The sequence below is a fragment of the Pseudopipra pipra genome, chromosome 9 (assembly GCF_036250125.1).
Source record: "Pseudopipra pipra isolate bDixPip1 chromosome 9, bDixPip1.hap1, whole genome shotgun sequence".
NCBI lineage: Eukaryota > Metazoa > Chordata > Aves > Passeriformes > Pipridae > Pseudopipra > Pseudopipra pipra.
The window spans coordinates 7,411,034-7,427,045 of record NC_087557.1 but is presented as its reverse complement, the minus strand read 5'-3'; the positions used below and the strand labels follow the sequence as shown (position 1 = coordinate 7,427,045).

Below are 16,012 nucleotides of genomic sequence, written 5' to 3'. Positions count from 1 at the left end.
AATATAAATTGTCTTGTGTGTTTTGGTTTTTTTTAATGCAAATCCTAAATGTGATAGTAACATTTGCAGGAAGATAACACAACCAATGGATAAAAATTGGCTATGGGAGAATGATCACAGAAGAAGCAAAAGATAATTTTTCTGCATATCTTTTTCTTGGGAGAGTAGCAGCAAAGCATGTAAAGCAGGTATTTGCTAATGACCTTAGCATTATTTTTTGGCTATGAAAAAATGTTCAACTACTTATTTTTTTCCCCCATAATCAGTCTGCTCAAGCTTACATGGTAGCTGTCATCTAGCAGCAGTCTTAGAGCATTAATTAAGATGTCAGCCAGCCAGAATGTGTCCTAAGTACCATTTCAGATATTTAGTGGACAGAAAACAAAATAAAATATGAAGTTGGAGAGAGGAAAGGCAAATTTGCAAAGAGATTGGAACAGGAGGTTTGAAAGGGTGGTGTGATATTTTATTTTTTTATTATTTTTATTGCTTTTTTGTTATCTTACAAGTTGGCCACCTCTGTATGATTGGAACCTCTTTCAAACTGAAAAACAAACTTAATGGTGTAAAGAAAATTTCTTAAACTGTATTTGTGGTGGAGGATGACTGAGATGGTGATTGATGGAGCTCAGTAAAGTTGCTGCTGCTGCTTCAAAACCTCTTGTGTCCTGTTGACCTAAAGCAGCTGCGCTAGAATGGCTGGCCTTTTACAGAAACTTCATTGCAGCTCCTCTCTAGGGTGTTCTCATGGGTTTTCCTCTGCTTTCCAGGACTATCCTGGAAATTGAATAATCTATTAAAAATTTAGATCCAGTGACCAATCTGCAAATAAAGACACTGGCCTGGCCAGCTGAGAAATGTCATTTATCTGGTATTGTCATGGACTACAGCAAATGAAGAAACAGTGATTTTTTTGACTCCTGAAAGACTTCGGGGTGTGTCTCATTCCTTAAATTGGTAGCACAAACAGGAAAAAAAAAAAAAAACACACCAAAAACAGAAGTGGTAAGATTAATCATCTTTTACTAAAAATGAAGAAATTGCCCAAGGATTGTTCAGCTGCATGCTACCACGACCTGCTGCTTGTAAGGATGAAGTAATCAAAACACAAGTCTTCCACCAGGACTGAGATTAGCACCCTACCTAGTCTGCAGGCTGCTAGTCAGTACTAATGTAGCCTGGTGAGGTTTTGGAGCACGAGCAATTTGAGCTGCCAACAGCACCAACTGAGCACACCTATATCGGTGTCACTGTAGTCTTACACAAGTAAGTGTAAGTGCTCTTACACAGGCTGAGCAATCTTGAGTTGGTGTGTGGGAGAGCAGGATTATTCTGAGGTCTGGTGCATTCAGCAGTGTTTTTGTGCAAGTTTTCTCTTGTTTGAGCCTTTATGGTGGACTCCTTGATTAAAGAAACAGACCCATCTTGTGGCAAGCAGGAGCCCAGGGATACCTTGGTGGTGGGATGTTGGAAAGTTAGAGAAATAATGCCATAGTTCCCTCAAAGGGAGCATTTGCTGTGTGGGCAAAGGAGCTGATCTCCTTACCGTAACATCACGTGCAGCAAGAGTTGTGTTGCTACAGAGGTGTTGGAGCTGTGTGTTGTGTGCTCACGTTTGTCACTGCAGATCCCACCCACAGCAGCTGCTCCTGGGCCGAGGTCTGGAGCTCACCCCTGTGCTGCCCTGGCAGGTGAGATCAGTCACGAGATCAAGCAACGTCATGGTGTGTTTGAAAACACCCCAAATGTCCTTTTGAATAACATGGGCTAAGTAGGCTAAAGCCACGTGTCTGGCACCTGCCCCAAATGAAGGGCAGTGACTGGCAACTGAAACACAGCATTATTTTTGCCTTATATTATTTTGTCGCGTTACCAGTTCTTTCCCAATTGTGTGTGTGCTCCTTCCTCCCTCCATTCCAGTGTGAAGTGGGGCAGATTAGTTGGAACCTCCAATGGCTTGCAATGTAATGGAGGAAGAACCCTCCAGCCAGGTTCTTTGCCTGGCCTTTGCTGCCTTCCAGCCAAGCCTGATCTGGGAGAGGTGCTGAATTGTGAGCATTAAACATTGTGCTGGTGGTCCATGATTTCCTTCAGCTGCAGGTGTGATGGTGTTGTGTAAATTTGCAGTGGCTACTTGAAGCATCTCTAAAAGATGTTCTGGTAGCAGAGAACCACAGAGTCCGTTTCTTATTCTCACTTCATCCAATCCTGGGATTTTTTACACTTTGTGAAAGATATAAAAGGGTTGTTTCTCTGCTTTTTGCAAGCCTCATTAGCCTTCCATATGTCTTCAGGAGGTCGATAGGCTTAAATGTGATGTATACCTGAAGTATGCTAACAAACCTGCATCCAAATGATGACAGGCAGAGGGCTATTAATTTCTTACACACTACCAGAGAGGAACTGGTGAAATGTGAAGAGAAAACTGTTAATGAGTGCAAGAGGCATGAAACAGTGCCATGTGTAGCCAGCTCCATGTCTTCTGGCTGCCAAGGAAATACAGAGCCCTTTGAGTGTTTTAGCAAAAACAGCAGAAGCATCGGAAGGCATTTGCGACTCTGAACACTTGTAATATGGGAAACTTAGTGTAACGTTTGTGACACTGAAAGAATGTGTTTCAGTGCTGAGTGTACATTTGTGTTGCAGATGGCCCACAGTTAGAAAACTGTTTCTGTAGCACACCTTTAGCCTTGTATTGTAGTTTCTCCTTGAAGACAGAGAGAGGAGTCGAGAGGAAAAGGACAAGCTGAGTAAATTGGACTCAGGTCCAGGTTCCAGACCTTTCAATACCTCTTGTGATGGGTTGATGCTTGAATAAAATTGGATACTTTAAGTTTTTTTACAAACTACAGCTGCAGGAGGAGGAAGTGATTCATTCCTCCTTCCTTTGCTGATCACAGCCACAAGCTTTGGCAACAAAGGCCAGCCCACTTCCAGATAATGGTATAGAGTTTTCCAAGCAGAAGAGAAGTGCTCTGGGTGTCAGTATTTGCTTTCTTCCTTTCTTTTCCAGCAGCTTTATTAAAAATAAATTGCTTTTTAAAGCATGCAAAACACAGCAAAAAACACAGAGATCATTCCTCCACTTTGTGTTACTTTCCTCATCTTCCTCTTTCCAACCCAGTGCTTGGAGAGGGTAGGTCTGGAGCAGCCCGGCAGGGGAAGGTAGAGCCTTGCTCTTGGCAGATGGTGCACTCATCGGGAATAAGAAACAAGAAATACTTTCCAGAGAGTGTCTGGCACTGTGGCAACCTTGTCTGGAGTCGGTTAGGAAGAGGACAAGGTCTTTGGTTGGTGTCTCCTTGCAATGTCAACTTTAGCTTGTTGGAAACATCCCAACTCATACTCAGAGATGGTTCTGTCCCCAGAAAACTCTTTGTTATGATATCACTATTGGCTTTCGTCTACGAATTACTGTACAGCTTAAATGTCAGTATTCAAAGCTTGAAGTGCACAGCCAGAAGCACAAGCAATATTTAGTTCGTGCTCCTGGCAAGACTTGCTTTCACATTTATCAAACTGACGTTCAAACCAAAGAAGTAAAAATACAGCTAAAATATCAGGTGCCATTGAATGCCTGGAGAAGCCATGGCAGGAGTGTTGCTTTTCTTTCCCTCCTATAATCAAATTTATCTACACTTCTGAACAAACATCTGCATGAAATATTTAGTGGTTCTTTCTTTTTTTCCCTTGGATCTGGTTTTGCATCTGAAACAAGCTGATAGCTCAGCCAGCTTGGACATGGTGTTCGCGACTTGTGAAAACCCTTTCATGCTCGTGGTGTCTGGGATGTCCAAATGCAGGCTCTAAAGCCTTGGTACACCCCAGGTGTGTAAGTGTGGCCAAACAGGAAAGATTCCAACTTCTACACTGGCCGACTTGTCCAGTAAAACCATTTTTCAGCTTCAATTTTTTTTGACTTTTAAGGTGCAGCAGTAACTCAGGTCCTTCGAATAGTAGGACTTGCTCAGGGAAGATATGCCAAAGTGCTCTTCCTTTTCCAAGTTATCATCTTGTAGCCCAACAGAATGAAAAAACTGCCCATGCTTTTGCCATCTGTCATATTAAAGCGGTTCTTAGAGCAACTATTGATATCTTACTTGAAAATACTGTTTTTCTGAAGCTTTTTTTTCCTCTGAATGAGATCTTCTACCTTTCTTTCTATGGTTTCTAGCCTCTTCTACCTGATGTTTTTAAATGCCCAGTATTGACTTCATCTTCTGTGTCATGGTGTTCGATCTGCTCTGTAGACCCTTCCTGTTCCAGCTTGTATTGTTGCTGTTGTGCCTGGCACTTGTAAACCTCAGTATGCCTCAAGTGGACCGGTGTTTCCAGATGTAGTTCTGCAGGAGAGGTCCATCCTCTCCCAGCTGCTTGAAGGGATTCCTTGGTCCTAAGTCATGATTTTTGCCCCTGTGTTAATTAGAGATTTCAAAGAAGGAGTATTTCTGATATCCTTTGTCAGACTGCCATGAACCCACTTGGTAAGGAAAGGTCTTTGAGAAGTCAGAGGATACAGACCATTACCTCCATGTCTTCTCCTATCTGCTTCCTGAAGATGGAGCCCTATTTATAGACAAACTTCACTAGTGACCTCTCGTGGGAGAAGGAAAGAGGAAGAAATGATACAACAGAACAACATCATCTGTTCAGATGGGGAAAAAACTAACAAAACCACCCAAGTAACTAGAAGGTGGAAGAGGGGGAGTATTTCAAGTTGTGGGGCTTTTCCTTATCCAGACTTAGTTATTTTGGGTTTGGGTCATTGCCACAAACCAAATGAGCAAGAAAGGGGGTTTTTAATTTTTTTTTAGGCATATTTTAGGCTTTGAGAAGGAAACTTTTGGTCATCTTCAAGGTACAAAAAGGAATGGGAAAGGGGAGGCAAATGTGGCCCATATGGCTTATGGCAGAAATTGCTGCTAGCCCTGCTTCAAAAGAAGCATTTTGTGGAAAGTAACAATCTTAAAAAGGAAAGATCATTTGAATAAATACCTTAATTCCATATTTTGTTCTCAGTTGGTGTCTGTGTTGTCAGAAGTGGGAGCCATGGTTTATGTCTGTAAGGATGGCAAAATGTACTCTGTTCACTTCCTTCTTTGTCTTTTGCTGCTGAAAATATCTTCTTTCATGTTGAAACATCCCATACTTGGCTGCTTCCAAAAGTGAAATTTTAATTTTGATGAAAAGATTAAGGTGCTTTAAGCTTGAGAAGAGTAAAAATAAACTTTTCCTCTCTTCTAAATCTGATGCTATAAAATGAGGTGTGTGTGGTTTTGAATGGCTGTAGAGCTAAAACAACTAAATTAAAAAAACTGAAGATTAGCTGTGATTGTAGAGCAGTGGGTGTCTTTATCCTGGATGGATTTGGTTTGGATTTCTCTGCTGTTGTTCAGAGCTCAGGGTGAACTGGAGTAGGAATGTATTGCATGTGACACTTCACCTCAAACTGGCCACCCCACCAAGCTGGAACCTGAAATAAGAATCGCCTTTGCAGAATGAGGCAAATAGGAAGGAAGAACCACCATGGAAAAATGCAAATTTGTTACAGATCTTCTGCTTAGATTTTTGTCAGCTTTAGCTAAGTAATTACATGGAAAGTTCCTCTGGTTCGATGTGTCATTTTGAACAGGAAAGGAGAGAGGTAGGATAGACCAAAATGCCAGATCCAGTAGGTTCAGCAACACACTGGATGGCTGATAGACTTCAGGCTGTGGAGAAAGGGTTTGCAGGAGAGTTACAACTTTTAGATCTTCTGACAGATATTCTTGGTTTGATGAATAAACTACCCTGTCCTTTTAGCTGTCATGACTCCGGGTTAGGTAGAGTGAGGCGTTTCAACAGTGAGCGACTTCCAGCAGGAAGGTGTGGCATCTGTTTAAGCCTCAGCCTTAGTTTTGAGCTCTGGTTCTGGGCTTGAGATGCTGCCAATTGTGCTGATGCTTTCATTGGAAGAGAAGAAACATGGTCTCATAAAATCCAGTAGATAGTGGAGATGACTTCTGTTAAATTGGATAGCCTGGTGTTACCTGATACGAGGTTATGAATAAACCATCCAGCTTTCCATGCTATGCAGTAGAAGCAATGAAACATTTGGATGTCAGTGCACACAGGCAGTAAGGAAACTGTAAGTACTTTTCTGCCCATTGGCACTAGTGAAAGCAGAGCCTGTAGCAGTTCTGCTCCCCTGACTCAATGATGCTGCCTAGAAACCTGGAGAAGATGAGGCAGCCAAAGTGATGTCAGCCAGGGTCTAGGATTGCCCTGACTCCTGTGGTTCAGAATATGACAAAATTATTCACAGGGACACCTGGGTTACTACTAACAGGGGTGCAAATGTGTTGGCAAAAGACATGAAGTTGTTAGGCAACTCTGTGTGCCTTCTGTGTAGTTGTGGAGTATTTAATCTTGCCCTCCTAGTTTCTGCCTGTCTCTTGTTACCATTTGTATTTGTTGCCTGTTGCAAAGCGATGCCATGTAAAGCTAGGAAAATGAGAGATTCCCCTGTAGAGTTTATGCTCTGCTGCACAGGAGAAGTGAGGCATGAATTAAAATGTGCTCTGTGGGCAGTGGTCAGCATGTATGGCAAAGATCTCATTGGTGCGCTGGGGGCTTGTATTTTTGTGTTTTCACCATGTTGCTGCTGGTGATGCTCTGCTGTTGTCAGCCAAGAACGTTAGGACTTGGGTTTGTAAATACACTTTTTTCAGGAAGCAACCATGTAAAGGCAGCCTCTGGAGAGGAGAAATTGAAGGATTGCTTTTGTGCTCTCAAGATTTCTCACTTGCAAGTCGCGCTTCTGAACTCGGATGCAGTCGATGTTGTACAGCAGTTGGCTGGTCGTTTTTCCAGCTCACATGTGCAGTGCTGCTGCCTTGCTTTGCACGGAGAGCAGCACAGAGGTTCCTGTGCTGCATGGCTGGCTGGATGAGCAGCCCCCAGGGAAGGATCCTTGAATCAATGCAGGCACACACTGGAACAACAGGGTGTCTGGGACCATGGCCTGCTGCTGCTTTGTAGATGGGGCTGTCAGCCCTGCCAGTTGTTCTGAATCCAACTAGAATTGAACATACATGTTTGTGTACAGTTTTGTTAGATGTCTGGCATAACATTCCAGGCTTGCAGCTGCACAGGATTTGGTAGCTAAGTTTTCCTTACATAATGTATTCATATAAACTGTGTCAAATGTACTTTGAGGCTGATAAAAGTTAAAGTTTAGGGGTGCTTTTATTTGGATATAGATAATTTTATTACGCCTGCAGATCTGGGTTACAAGCAGATTGATCTTTGTTTCATCAGGTGAAGCTTATGTGGGGGAACATGAAAAACAGAGCATCAAAATCCTTCAGACAATTAAAACTGAAGAACTACTTTTCTGTCCACTAATGCTTTGAATGACAGTATTATAGTGACACAAGATATCAAGTTTTTACATTAGATAGGATATGAACTTTATCCGTGTAACATAACAACAGCCAGAAGCTTCTCCACCTGAGAATATTTAACACTTCACAGTCAAGTGCCTTGCAGAGCCTTTATGTGCATGATACATTTTGCTATGTTTATTATGTTTTCCAGTATATTCGAAAAGGATCCCAGTGGAGTTGATTCCACTGCGAGTTCTAATCACCGGACCAGAAATCTTCTGGAGTTCTCAGCTGGCCAAGAGTCCAGTGCAGCTCACAAAATACCTGAGGGCATCATTCCTGAAAGGAGTAATAGGTGAGATGAAAACCTTTAACATATTTTGAGTGACAGAGGGCAATGGCGCTTTTAGCTCCCCCTGCCTTACTGACCTTTTTGGCCAGCGCTATTGCTGTTTTTGTAGAGCAGCAGAGCTTACAAACACAGTGTTTTGAAAGCTGGTCTTTTATTATTCAACAAAGTTTACCAGGTTGTTTTCCAAATAAATATGGTATTTTATCTCCAAGATTACCCAATACGTAATGCTTCAGAAGTGTACACGTGGCTGTGCTGCATGGTGTTAGGGAAGAGAGCACATAAACAAGTGTATGTCACAGAGGCTTTCAGAACCTTTTCCAGTCCTTCATCTGTCTGCTTTTTTCCTCTAATCTATATTTTAACTTGCATAGTTCTGATATTTGTCATATTATCTATATCTGCATACTTTTCAAGCTGGAGTATTTATTTTCTTAGTTGCTCGAGAGAAGACTGGGCAAGTTCACAATTAAGAACACACTCTGAACTTAGCACTGTACATTTTTATAAAACTCTGAGTCCATCCTTGTGTTTTTGCATTATTTAATTAAATACTGGCTTTCAGGCTTCCTAAATCTCTAGCATGCAGTTCATAAGTGAACATATAATTGCCTCCAGATTGAAGTCTGGCTAATACAGCTCATGTTTTCCCCTTACAAGATTTATCCTATTAGACTGTCCCTTTCCAGTAGAGTGTTTTGGCTGGTTGAACAAAGCCAGGCACAGATGTGCAGAAAGCCCTAATGTATTTTGCCATGCAGAAAGAAGGCAATAAATCAAGAGCATTTTAAGGCTGTAGCCATGGTGAGGGCTTTGTGTCCTATGTGGTACATTTCAGACCATGACTTAGGTGATGTAAGAGTAGACTAGTTCTCTTAGGAGGATATGCATGTGCCTGTATCTCCTCCTTTTCTTTCACTGTTTCACCCTGATTTTGGCAAGCTGTGAGCTCTTTGCTGCATATTCTTCTTTATCAGTCCTAGATGCAGTAGACAGGAGAAGCAGACATGAAGATGGAGAGAAAGCTGGGAAAAGGAAGGGAATGTAAATGAGGCTTTCATGAGCTCTTATACCTGATTTTTCAGAAAGAAATTGAAGTTTAGGAGCTACAAGTCTATCAAAACCTAGAGGACTAAAGCTGTTACATTGATAACTTATCAAGGGAGAAACTTATAATAGGTATTGTGATAAGTAGTTAACCTCTCAAGAGGTGCTGAGAGTGTTATGGATTTTTGTACTGAGAAATAGATGCTCCTTTTCACTTTTTGTCAAAACCAAGCTAGATTCTGGAGACACTTGGAGATGTAAGTCCTCTCCATTCAGTTGTAATGTAGTTCGTGGCTGCTCTATTGTTGTATAGCTCATGGTCTTTACATCTGCATGGTTTTAGTTGATAATAAATTTAGTATTTCTGTAGCACAGCTCTGGAATGAAAAAGAAAGTTGCCTCTGCAGAGATCACATAGTTTACATACTATGAGGAATATTTTACAGGCTACATTTTCTTTCAATATCTGGCCTTTATGGGAAGAGATCCAACATCTGCTAATGCTCAGCTGTCTTCCCTGTGTTGAGTGCTGTCAGACCCCATTGAGGAATTGACTGAGAACATTGGATGTTTGATAGGAATTGTTATTCACCTGTTTCGAAGGTCCCAAGGGAGCAGCTATAACATTTGTGGGTCTGCTGATATTAGTGCTCATTCTCTGGATTCGGTCAAAGGTCCATAAAAAAGTATTTTAAGGGATTTCTTGATATCCTCTTCTTTATTTTTCCAGGTATGATCGTTCTGTGTCTGATAATAAAGCACTAATGATAGTCTCAGAAGAGCCACTTTTATATATTTCACCACCACCCCCGCCCTGTCGGCCTCTGATCAACCGGACAGAGTCACTGAGGTGAGCAATCAACCTTTTCTGAGTGTTTAAGGTTTACTAGGAGTTGAGATACAAATTCTGTGTTGGCTGAGTGCTACTGCACAGACAGCTGTGAGTGATGTTATTGTACATTCATAGAGTTCATCCAGTACGTGACCAGTGTCTGTCTAAACGTCTGCACTGTCCAGTGTCTGCTGCCATAAGGACAGATCGACTTGGATCTTTGTAGTCTTTTGATGATTTTAGTCATGATTTTCACTCTGTTTTCACACTGGTCATTTGAGGTAACTGAATAACAGTTTTCTGACTGGAGATTTTTCGTGACTCAGAAGAGAAATTGTTTCGTATGTAGGTATGTTCATGATACGGAAATCAAGTCCAGCTAAAAGTCTTTTCCATCTGAATTACATAAGAGATGGTCTTCTATTTTTCAGCTTCTGATACAAGCAAACTGAACTTGAGCAGATGTGCTTCGTTCACTGTTAGAAAATACCTACCTCCACTTTTTCCATAGATGTGTCACTAACCTTATCTCCATCTTCTTTGTCCCTTCTCTCTCTCAGATTTATTTGCCATAGTTTAGCCTTCTTAACCAATAATTTGTCTTGATCAACTTTTGATTTTGAATTTCCATGGTCCTTCCAGTAACTTCAAAATTGTTGTTCATTGGGCAAAAGGAACTACTGTATCTACTTTATATTGAAACATCCATCAGTACAATACTTTATAGATATTCCCTTACAAATTCCCTCATAAATTTCACCTTACAACTTTATTTTATTACTCCTTTATTAAAAATAAACGATCATAAGACAAAAGAACAGTAATCTGCAGTGTGTCTTTATAGTGGCTAAAGTGTTTTATAAAACTAAAAATCTCTGCCATTGTTCTCTGAAACATCTGTTGATGCTGTGGGTTTTTCTAGGCTGAATCATGAACTTCGAGGATGGGTTCATAGACATGAAGTGGAACGAACAAGATCTAGAAGGTTATCAAATAACCAGCAGCAGAAAGCACGGGTTATGCAGGTATACAGGTTTATACTCATGACTCAATAGCATGACAAGATAATTCAGTCAATGTGAAATATTCTCTCTTACTTGTTTGCACTTGTTATTGTAGACAAAAGTAGCGATGGTGCCTGTAATTAGGGTACCCAACACTTCCCATTTTAAATTGCTGGGTTTGGTTGATCATTATGTTGTCAAAGTTGTTCTTCCATTCCTGCTCTTGGATTCAGGATAGAAGTTCTGAATTTTTTTAGCGGTCATCAAAATAGGTTCAGCATTTTCTAAAATTAAATCAGTAGTTAGCCTTTTTATGGCTTTTCTGCAAAGATAAGCAGTTGGTTGCAACTGCACATTCATCTGCCTCACTGTTAAGGGGCACAGCTAATTGATTTTGTTGAAATATTTCTATTTCATTTTTCAGATTTTTGCTGGAGGGATTACTTTTGGTAAGACTACAGAATTATGAGACTTGAGCTCATCTCTCTCTTTTTTTGAAATCCCTTTTATATGCATAAATCCTTTCATCTACATGGCATACTGATACCAAGACTGAAATGAATACAATGAATTTTCAAAGTCTTTTATTTGATTAGAGGTAGTAGCAGCTTGAAAAAGAATTGAACTTAACAATGTGGGAAATACTTCACTTTTCTAGGGAAAAGGTATTGTGCATTAAACTTCAGATTCTTTTCACTGATGTCCAAAGGAGATTGGCAGAAGAGTTAAGGAGAGAAAATTCGTGTGCTTTTAGTGTTTCAAACACCAGAAGCATGTTGTGAATAGTCTGTTTTAGCAGAGTTGCAAAGTGGACGTGACCTCAGAAGAATTCTGCACATCTGATGTCAGCGGTAGCAAATTTTTCAGTTGGATCACACAGTTTGTGCAACTGTTGGGTTTGGTGCCAGGCTCTCTTCTTTGTCTCTGAATGTGTGACTTCAAATTTGGCTGTATTAAAATTTTTTTGTTGTTTTTGTTCCAGCTTGATTGCTGGCCATTTCAGATATTCATGTTTCACCAGTGGAAAAACGCACATTTCTGGTGCAGGGCACTGATTAACCTCTGCACCCCACTGTACTCTCTGTTACAGATGTGCAACGTGTTTTATGTAGTGGCAAACCAGGAAAATGCCTATTGTTTGCACTTTGTGTCATCTTTTCATATTCCCCCTTTTTCAGAGCTCCCTGAGTGAGAAGGCAGATTCCCAGCTGATGGCCATGCCTTACACAGACACCAGTCTCAGGTAAGGCAGAACAGCTCCTTTGTTACTGCTTTCTACTTAATAACCCAACTCTTCACCAACAGTTGGTAAAAAAGGCTGGGTTTCACTTTGTCAGAATTCTTAAGCCAAATGCAGCTACTTTTCTTGGCCTAATTTCTGTGCCTTAGCAAATAATTGCTTCTAATGATTTAAACTACACTTAAAGGTATCACAGCTCCACTCTGGGGTCTTTCTACCAATAAGTCTTACGAAAATCTTTTCTTCACTCTGCAGAATCCCTTTCCAATCAGATTTGAATATTTAGGGAAAAAAGGGGAATTGACTTGGGACTATCTGTGAGAACATCATTAGTTTATAAGAAAGTTTCAAACAACCATGAATCTGGTAGGAGAAAGGTTTCTTTCACTACCTTCAAGAGTAGAGCCAGTATAGCTAGGACCAAATTATTATGATGAAGTTAAAGTACCATTATGCCTTATTTGCATGGTTTGTCTCAGTCTCCTGATTTTTCCATGCTGATTATTGGAGCACACTAATCCAGAGATTCCTGATGTCCCCTGCTCCCTCCTCCACGTAACTATCCTGTCCCTCTTCCCTGGTGGCAGGAAGTACTGGAGAGTAAAACTTGAGGAAACAAAATTTCTCTCTCCTGAATTCTGTGTGAGACAGTTCAAGAGGTTCTCTGCTTTGAAGTGCCAAAGAGGAGTGTAAGAGCAGAATGGATTATAAAGGGGACTTTTTGTTGGGAACACCACCTGAAATGTTGCTGTTGAAAGACAGCTGTGGGCCTTCGGTTTGCATTGCTGCTTTGACAGCAGGATCAGCCGGGGGAAAACAGCAAAGCTGCAGGCCAGTGTTATGGAAACCAGGCTGTCAAATTTTGATATGTCCTGACTTACAAGAAAAAAAAAACCTGTTTGAGTTCTACAGGTAGATGAAAAATATCTGTTTTAATTGAACAAGCCTCATGGCATAAAGCAGTTTAATATACATGCTTGCATTACTCTTGAAAAAAATTATCTGAATTACTGGAAACAGTGTGCAACATCATGTAACTGCATGGAATAATCTGTTGTGCTCAGAAGGAAGTGAGAATTTTTTTTTTTTTTCAGATTAATGATGTTTACATGAACAGGACCAGTGAGTCATGGCAGCTGCATGCTATGACTGTCCTGGAGCTGCTAAGAACATAGAACAGATTTCCAGTTCCTCCCAGAGCCATCAGCTATTAGGTGCTCCATGAAGTCATAGAATCACAGAGTAGTTGTAAAGAACCTCTGAAGATCTCTAGTCCAATCTCCAACTCAGAGTAGATTTAACTTAAGGTTTACTGTATGTCTCTCTTAGAAGACATGATCTCCATCTTTGTTGTAATCTCCATCAGGAGTATTGCAGTTAGAGCCCCCTCAGCCTCCTCTTCTCTGAGCTGAACAAGCCCTGTTCCTTCTGTCTTCTGTCTCTCCTTGTACATCCTGTGCTCCAGTCCCTGTCCATAATCCAGCCCACTATGCAGTTTCCCTCCAGATTCCTGCTGGCTCACATTCAGCTTCCCTGCAAGCATCACAGCTCCTTTTTGCAGCACTTGTGCCTCATCAGTTGGGAATAAACTGCTGTTTATATAGTTTGGTCGTTGATATTACCCCTGTCAAGGTGTTTAATTTTTAATACCAGTGCTGTGACTGTAAATTGAGTGACCTTTGTCTTCTAGAACACCCTGCTTGGTGACCTGAATCCATGGACAGGAGGACATTAGCAGTATCTAGATTTATCTTTGTAGCACTGATTATCGTGTTGGTCCTGGATTCCAAAAGAAATTTTATTAATTGAAAAAATTGCAGAGAAGTCAAAGCACGGGATGAAGACAAAAATTAAGATGATTTCAAAGGAAATCATCAAAACCCCTCATCTGTTTATCAAGCTTCCTTCAAAGGTGGTTTTGTTGAAGGCTTCTGCAAGTGTGTATTTTAAGGCTTTCGATATTAAACTCTCTAGTTATTTTCTTGTTTCTGAGTTCTTCACTATTGAAATTATGGTTGTTGATGCATAAAGCCCTGTGTCCGCAGTCTCATTCCTTCTCAAAACAAACCTATGTGCAACAGTGCCCTTCAAACTTTTAAAACAAGAAAGACTCATTTATCTCCCAGGCTCAGCACCACTGTTTTGGATGTACATTTAATATGATGTTTTCTTGTAATATGTGAAGGTGTTACTGAAACAACTGATGTTTTTGCACCTGTTTTTGGCTCTGAAGTTCCTCCCTTCCTTTCATGGAGAGGTCCATTGCAATTACCCATGGGTGTTCAAAGGTAGATGCAATGTAATGCCTGTAATCCCCTGGTATCACTTGGAATCTGGGACTAGTGTTAGATTTGTTCCATGACCAGGAGAGCTTTGTAAAAGCCCAGTGGTTTCCAAGTGCTTTGGAACAGTTTTCTCCCATGCCTGGATTTAGAGTTATAAAAGGCCAGTTTTTGGGTCTAGCTGCATCTTCTGGAGTGTGGGCGAGCAAACGGATCTGTGGGGCCCGTTTCAGCTTTCAGGATGTGTTGTGCTGAGCAACACGTGGGCGTGATGCCTTTTATCACAGTACAACTTCAATGCTGAATCTCAGGGGTGGCTTGGTGGGCCTACGTGTTTTCATGAATGAGTAATCAAGCTCAAATTAGCTCCAGTCTTTGTTTCCTGTGTGTGAAGGATGTGATCTGATTCCTTGCTTGCTTAGTTCTGCAGAAGAGGATATGTAGTGTAGAGCTGCCTGCTCTTGATCCCCCAGGACTTACACCCCCAATCCTGTTAAAGGGCAACTGGTGTGGCAGCTGCAGTCCTTCAGTTGCAGCAGGACTATGTTAACAGTAGAAGAGAAGATAATGACAGTCTGCTATTACTGCTGCTTGAGAAAATCACTTGATGATAGATTTGTGCCTTGTTTTGGGTGCATGGTCATATTTTAGAAACACATCAAAATAGTCTAAATTAGCCACCATAGTTTAAAACCTGGGTCAGCAGAAGACAAGCTTGGGAGGGGAGGGATAGTCTGATCAGTGTCCTTGCCACAAACACTGCAAACACACAGTGTGCTATTAAGATAAAATGACTGGTTGAATGTCCAGATAATGGTTTGTGTAAGTATAGCCTTCCAATTTGTTTAAATATGTTATTTTGGAATGGGATTGGGGAAATATACACGATAGCAGTATGTGCCAGGAATTTCTCACCTTTCCAAGATAAACAGTGGATAAGTACCGTGATTGTAGGACTTGCCAGTATTTTTGCTTAGAATGGTTTAGAGCATCTTTTCCTTGTGTCTGATATATGTGAGATGAGAACTGTGGATAAGATAAGCCAGAATTATGCAAATACCTTATTTTTGCTCCACTGTCTGAATTGAAAATCAAGAGCTAATCTTTGAGTTGACCAAGGACACGGGGAAAAAAATTAAAAGGTGGGTGAGAGAAAAAGTGGAGTTGTCATTTGACAGTAAATTAAAAGCTCTGTTTATGCTTAACTTTGCACTTCTTTCAATTTCAGTGGTTTGGATTCTTATCAGTAAAAGAAAATTATTAAATGTTTTGATATTTCAGAAGGACATTACATTCTAAAATTTATTTTCAGAAGTCATCACAATTTTTCAGACACTTCATGTTGAAACTTTTTTTTTTATGTTGAGCTAGCAGACGGGTTTTTGCCAGCCTCAGAACCATGAATAAAAACAAGCCTGGAAAACCTTCCTAAAGTAAGACCTTCAAAGCACCTTGAACTTTCAGAAAGTACCCAGTACTTTCACTGTCTTCACCTGTGTTTAATGCTCCTCGTGCTTCTCTCAATGGATGAAGAGCTGCTGTTCCTTTGAAAAGCAGGTCTTTTAAAGTCATTGTCTCACTGAAGTTAACTTTCTTGTCTAAAATAATTACCTTTCCCCCTTCTTTATTTCAGCAGGAACTCAGGGAATGAGCTGCAAGTGTATTATGCCTCTCCAAGGAGCTATCAAGACTTCTTTGAAGCGATTCGCCGAAGGGAAGATACTTTCTACGTGGTGTCATTCCGCAGAGTGAGTGTAGTGGTTGTGTAACACTGGCCTCTTATTTGTGTCCACAAAATGTGACTTGGTCAAGGTTGAAGCTAAATTTCTTTTTTCTGAAGTGATGCTTCTGTGTACCCTGTACACGGCCAGATCATGGTCTTTGCAAA

General features: G+C 40.8%; 1 protein-coding gene across 2 annotated transcripts in view; it reads left to right on the top strand.

Moving 5' to 3' along the window:
- The window catches only part of ATF6 (activating transcription factor 6), a 77,808-nt gene that overhangs the window by 16,942 nt on the left and 44,854 nt on the right, over positions 1 to 16,012 (top strand). The window contains exons 10-14 of one of the 2 annotated variants that reach the window (XM_064664414.1): positions 7,579 to 7,722; positions 9,497 to 9,616; positions 10,521 to 10,623; positions 11,781 to 11,845; positions 15,761 to 15,872. In XM_064664414.1, coding sequence (XP_064520484.1) covers positions 7,579 to 7,722; positions 9,497 to 9,616; positions 10,521 to 10,623; positions 11,781 to 11,845; positions 15,761 to 15,872 — 544 coding nt within the window. Of the gene's footprint in view, positions 1 to 7,578; positions 7,723 to 9,496; positions 9,617 to 10,520; positions 10,624 to 11,780; positions 11,846 to 15,757; positions 15,873 to 16,012 lie in introns of both variants that reach the window. The other variant, XM_064664413.1, reaches the window with a different exon arrangement.